At 39.8% G+C, this 6,685-nt stretch overlaps 1 protein-coding gene across 1 annotated transcript; it reads right to left on the bottom strand.

Annotated features, from left to right (window-relative positions):
- Positions 1 to 89: 89 nt before the first annotated feature.
- Positions 90 to 2,672, bottom strand: LOC123658541 (leucine zipper putative tumor suppressor 2 homolog). The gene is made up of 2 exons (XM_045593928.1): positions 1,535 to 2,672; positions 90 to 1,139 (listed from the first exon to the last, which is right to left on the bottom strand). The coding sequence occupies exon 2, from the start codon at positions 1,044 to 1,046 to the stop codon at positions 438 to 440; it is 609 nt and encodes a 202-aa protein (XP_045449884.1). The 5' UTR covers positions 1,047 to 1,139; positions 1,535 to 2,672; the 3' UTR covers positions 90 to 437.
- Positions 2,673 to 6,685: the final 4,013 nt, after the last annotated feature.

Raw genomic sequence — 6,685 nt, forward strand, 5'->3', positions numbered from 1 at the left:
ATTAATAATATTATCTACAATAGTATTTTAATATTTTCTCAAAAATATCATTTAAATCTTATAATATAATATTTACGTATAGTATTATGCTAATAAATGTACAATAATTTAATTGATAAATGTGATATTAAATAAATTGCCAGCTGAGTATTTAAATATTAAACAGAACGTATTTTACTTAAGTTCTATCAAATACTAACGAATCGTTACTATACTTAGCAGGTTCTCTGCCTCTTTTACTCGTAAGAAGCAAGAGAGAGACAGCTATACATAGCATTTTTATATATACCTTCGATTCTATGTAATGCAAATAACGAAACAATAACATTCCTAAACTGACAACCATCCAGACCACGGGCAAGAATGCAAATATTTACACAAGCATTAGTAACACATAAATAAATATTAAACTAATTAATTAATTAATTTTGGTACATTTACAACTCTATGGTTTTGTGTTGGTTTAGATTTTTCACGTTCTTATTACAGAGTTCAAGTTCCAGCCTCAGACCGTCGATCTCGGCTTCTAGGGTGCGAGATCTCTTAAACATTTGGACGTAATTCATCTGTAACTGTTTCTGGTATCTCAGGACTTTATCTTTTTCTTCGGACCACTTTCGTCTCTCGTTGTTAAACTGAGCCTCTTTAGCTTCCATGTCACATTTAAGGCGATCAACGGCAACGCTTGCTGGGCAGTTCTCTACACACGTGTCTGGAAGTTCCCCATTAAGTCTCTGTACTTCTGCGTCCTCCAATGCACTGTCACTGGAAGTCCAATGATACTCATTCGTTTTACAAACATCGTAAATACCTCTCATAGTTCTCCCGCATTCGATTCCCTCGTATCCGCTCAGAGAAACGTCCGAGAGTTCCTGTCGTAACTCTTTAACTTCCGTCTTTAGCTTTTCTATTTCGTTTTTACTACTCTCCTTAATTTTTGTCATTTCAGTCACTTTTTCCATTAAATCGTTGGTGAGTCTGTCGACTTCGGCTTGCAGTCTTTTCAGGGCTTTGTCTTTTTCGTCTGATTCGGCTCGTAGTCTCATCGTTTCTTTGTCTTTCTTGTCTAATGCTTCTCTCAGCTGACGACAGTCAGCTTTCAGTGTCAGGTATTCGTGACCTTTTGCGGTTTGTTCGTTCTGAAATTAAAAAAAATTGAAACATGAAAATTTATTGTAAAATATAATAAAACATATATTAAGTTATGGAATATCATCTTGTTGGTGTTAAATAAATAAATAAATAAATTTTATATAATAGTTTGAATTACTTTTTTTTTAAAGCAGGAGGTCACTCAATTCAACTGTATATATATATTTTATGTATATTCGGGAATAACTTCGTCGCTTATGAATCGATTTTGATAATTCTTTTTTTGTTGGATAGGTGATATCCCAAAGGTAGTGTACCCCAGACAAACTGGAGGGGTACCCTCCAAAATGCGTCTCATGTTTTGCCCATAGTCACCACGCTGGGTGATCGCTAGGCAGGCGCTAAACTGAGCTGGCTACGACTAGCTAGTGCTGCCCGTCACCTGCGCGTCCTTGAGCTGCGTCTTGAGCAGCGCGATCTCCCCCGCGCGCTGGCACAGGCTCCACTCGGTGTCCTCGAGGCGCTAAACTGAGCTGGCTACGACTAGCTAGTGCTGCTCGTCACCTGCGCGTCCTTGAGCTGCGTCTTGAGCAGCGCGATCTCCCCCGCGCGCTGGCACAGGCTCCACTCGGTGTCCTCGAGGCGCTAAACTGAGCTGGCTACGACTAGCTAGTGCTGCTCGTCACCTGCGCGTCCTTGAGCTGCGTCTTGAGCAGCGCGATCTCCCCCGCGCGCTGGCACAGGCTCCACTCGGTGTCCTCGAGGCGCTAAACTGAGCTGGCTACGACTAGCTAGTGCTGCTCGTCACCTGCGCGTCCTTGAGCTGCGTCTTGAGCAGCGCGATCTCCCCCGCGCGCTGGCACAGGCTCCACTCGGTGTCCTCGAGGCGCTAAACTGAGCTGGCTACGACTAGCTAGTGCTGCTCGTCACCTGCGCGTCCTTGAGCTGCGTCTTGAGCAGCGCGATCTCCCCCGCGCGCTGGCACAGGCTCCACTCGGTGTCCTCGAGGCGCTAAACTGAGCTGGCTACGACTAGCTAGTGCTGCTCGTCACCTGCGCGTCCTTGAGCTGCGTCTTGAGCAGCGCGATCTCCCCCGCGCGCTGGCACAGGCTCCACTCGGTGTCCTCGAGGCGCTAAACTGAGCTGGCTACGACTAGCTAGTGCTGCTCGTCACCTGCGCGTCCTTGAGCTGCGTCTTGAGCAGCGCGATCTCCCCCGCGCGCTGGCACAGGCTCCACTCGGTGTCCTCGAGGCGCTAAACTGAGCTGGCTACGACTAGCTAGTGCTGCTCGTCACCTGCGCGTCCTTGAGCTGCGTCTTGAGCAGCGCGATCTCCCCCGCGCGCTGGCACAGGCTCCACTCGGTGTCCTCGAGGCGCTAAACTGAGCTGGCTACGACTAGCTAGTGCTGCTCGTCACCTGCGCGTCCTTGAGCTGCGTCTTGAGCAGCGCGATCTCCCCCGCGCGCTGGCACAGGCTCCACTCGGTGTCCTCGAGGCGCTGCCTCAGCAGCGCGCGGTCCCGCCGCACGCGCGCCAGCTCCGCGTCCCGCTCGTGCGCGCGCCCGTAGCTCTGCAGCGTGAGCCGCGCCGCGCGCAGCCGCGCCTCGTGCCGGACGCGGTCCGAGGAGCTGGGGACGAGACATACGTTGAGAGACAGCTTTAGGCCACTTTGACAGTAAGGGGTCATCCATTAATCACGCAAGGCTCGAAAAGTGGGGCTGGAGGGGGTAAAAACGGGGGCTGTAATGAGATATCACGTGCGTTTATTTTTCGTTGTATGTGCAATCACACAAAATTTCACCAATAGGGTTAGAGTGATTAATGACTCCTAAAATACGTCATACTAAGGTAGGGTTTAGTAGGATATATATTTGCTCAAAATCTGGAGCAGTCCGTCTGGAGAAGTTCTCAACCTTACAAGAGATCACAGCTAAATATTACTGCTTTGAAGTAGTACTGTGTTCCTGTGGTAGAGGGTAGGGTCGGACACGTGCTTGCGATGGTTCTGGTGTTGTAGGCGTCTTCAGGCTACGGTAACTGCTTACCAACAGTTGGGTCCATACGCTTGTTGGACAACTTAGTCTTATAAAAAAAGTAAAATTTTTATACGTCATTGAGACGTCACTGATCCAAGAAAGACTGACAGAATGGTAAAGTAGTAGGACAATTTGGAGTCGCATGTTGCGAATATATGACGAATAAAGTGGAGTTTTTAGTCTTTCACGGTCACTATTAAACACTTTGGTTCTACGGAACTACACAAGTGACTCGGAGACCATAGCATCTGCAACGTCGTCGAAATATAGGGAGTTTCAAAATAACAGTCGTAGTAAGTCCAGTACAATCAAGTGTTCAAAGTGGAGTTTGGTGTGAATAGTTTTATAATAGGTCGAGGAAAAAGTCTTTTCGTATTTTCTAGTAAACAGTTGCAATAAATTTGTTGGTTTGGTTGTATTGCTGGCTGGTTTTGATACCATGAAAAGGTGACATTTTAAAAATGAAATTAAAAAGTAATAAAAATAGGTAAAAAAACTTTTTAAGTTAAACGGTTTTATGTTAAACATACATTGCAATGTTTAAGATAAATGTACTAAAAACCAAAAAATAATAAAATAGATACAGTCGTGGGAATTATAAACATACGCATAGACTAGACTAAAATAAAACCGTGGGGCACGTCAATTGTCTACAATCGTTGATTAAAATGTTTGTTTTGTAATGTTACAGTATAATTAGGCAGTTGTTCAACCGACAACGATGGACGTGTGATAAGTAGGGCTAGAATGTGGAAACAAGCTAGCAAGCTCGATTATAAGCAAGTTTTAGGGTTTCATAGTGGTGAGCGAGTAGTACTTTTATCATATGTTTTGTCGATTAAAGACAAACTACGAGCAGTGAAACGATTCCTCGCCAGCCAGCAGTGTGAATGTCCAACGATAAACTAGTTGAAACATCTCTTTTATTTACATGGAGTGTATAACTATTGGAATTTCCATGAGCAAGAAAATAGTAAGTAATTTCCTCACCGTCTGCGGGCCAACTGCCTATTTTAACGACGAATTAAACGATTCTTCTATCGCACATTAAGTCGATAATTTGTAGACAATTGACGTGCCCCACGGTTTTATTTTAGTCTAGTCTATGCGTATGTTTATAATTCCCACGACTGTATCTATTTTATTATTTTTTGGTTTTTAGTACATTTATCTTAAACATTGCAATGTATGTTTAACATAAAACCGTTTAACTTAAAAAGTTTTTTTACCTATTTTTATTTTCTAGTTTTTAGTTTTTATTTCGCATTCTGTTTAATTCATTTAGTGCTTCATTATTGCAAGGCCCATCTTAAATATTGAGGTTGTATAGTGCACTGTATTCTTCTTGTCAAGCCCTTTTATTTGATACCCATATTGGTGGGATTGATAAAAAATTGTTACCAGACATTTGGTAGCGGCGGCCAGCTTAGATTTCAATTTTGCATAGTAAATTGTATTCTACTTGTTGAGACCTTTCATTTGATACCCATGTTGATGGGATTGATAAAACCTAAGTTATCCGCCATTTTGTAGAGGCCGCCATCTTGGATTTTAATTTTATATAGTACATTGATTATACTGGTTGAGCACTTTGATTTGATACCCATATTGATGGGATCGATAAAACCTACGTTATCCGCCATTTTGTAGCGGCCGCCATCTTGTATTTCAATTTTTTATAGTATATTGTATTCTGCTTGTTGAGCCCTTTCATTTGATACCCATATTGATGGGATTGATAAAACCTACGTTATCCGCCATTTTGTAGCGGCCGCCATCTTGGATTTCAATTTTTTATAGTATATTGTATTCTGCTTGTTGAGCCCTTTCATTTGATACCCATATTGATGAGATTAATAAAACATAAATTATCCGCCATTTTGTAGCGGCGGCCATCTTGAATTTATAATGATAATGAATAAACATAATTGTATTGTCACCAAAATCCAAAGTGTATACAAAATTTCAGATTAATCGGTTGACAGGAAGAGGGTGAAATTTGAATTACTAAATTTGACCCAAGAATAAATAATAAAAAATAAATAAAACAAACGGGGTGAGCTAAATAAAACCGTTTAAAAAATTGTTTATCGCCACTTTTCATTTGTTTTTCTGTCCGCCATTTTACTCTGGTCGCCTAGTTACGGATAAACGTGACGACATTTTTTAAAAAGTGGAGGTAGATCATTTGAATTGTAGTAGTTGATAGAGACATTTGAGTAGTTACAATATCTGAAGATCTGAGAATTAAAAATAAAACAGTTTTGACCCATTTGAAAAAAGCTGGCTATACAAAAAAGCTCAATATATGGATGCCACATGAACTCACTGAAAAAAAAACCTAATGGACCGTTTATTCATATGTGATTCTCAAGATGGCGGCAAGTCATCGAACAAAATGGTACAGTAATGTGGAATTTCTATATAAAATACGCAGAAACTTTTTCACCGACAAGCCCTGCGGTTTCTCTGGTAACATTACAGAATGCGTAGATATGTGATATCCCTGCATTAAATTTAAGATGATGCTTCTGTGTGTCGTTTTTTAATGTGTTACGGTATGTTGTTTGCAGCAAAAATACAGCGCAATCTGCATTATACCAGCTAGCAGACTGTGACACTAGAATCTTCTGTTTACACCAATAAAATAAAAAAGTATTACATTTCAAATACAGTAGAGTATATTTTTTCTTTTCTTTGTGACGGCATATCAATCATCAGATTTTCTTGTCTAACTGAGCGTTAAGTTTCATTAAAATACTGGGTATGCCTATAAAATAGAACGAAGTATGTTTTTAACCATTTTCCCTTTTAATTTTATGTATACAAATATAAGTAATATATAAATAAATATCATATAATATACACACATGGTCGTCTGTTCCATGGTAAGCAACTCAATACTTGTGCAACAGGTAACAGCCAACTGTTATAACTATATTTTTTTTATAAACATCCATAGAAATAATAAATATATAAATATATAAATACAAATATTATATTACACCCAGACTCAGGTGGGAATCGAACCCGCAAACCGCAGAACAGAAAGCATTATTGTGAGAAAAACAATTTACATTATCATTATTAATATAAAAAAATGGTTAAAAACTTTTATACGTTTTTATTATAAGTGACACAATCTTCATTCAGTCTACCGTAACATTTATTAGAAATATTTGTTGCCAGTTATATAAGTCAAAATGGCTATTACTAAATACGATATTTATCTCAAAATATTTTTCAATTTATTTGAATATTTCTAATTGAATTTATAAACAGTTTGTAATGAAAACATGTTGCTGTAAGCCTGATTATTAAACGGTAAAAAAATAAATATTTCAATTCATAAGTAATAAATACATAGAAAAAACTTCTCCGAAACACAAAGGAAGGCATTTCATTTTTTCTCGAGCTCACCTTCCTACTTCCTTTTAAGTTATCGAGCACTGGATTGTAATCAATCAACAGTAACGTGTTTACGAGCAATGTAATATTTTCATTAACGTTTTAGTATCAAGTGTTCATTTAAACATACAATGGTAGTGTTTGTGAA

The sequence above is a fragment of the Melitaea cinxia genome, chromosome 12 (genome assembly GCF_905220565.1).
Source record: "Melitaea cinxia chromosome 12, ilMelCinx1.1, whole genome shotgun sequence".
NCBI classification, from domain to species: Eukaryota; Metazoa; Arthropoda; class Insecta; order Lepidoptera; family Nymphalidae; genus Melitaea; species Melitaea cinxia.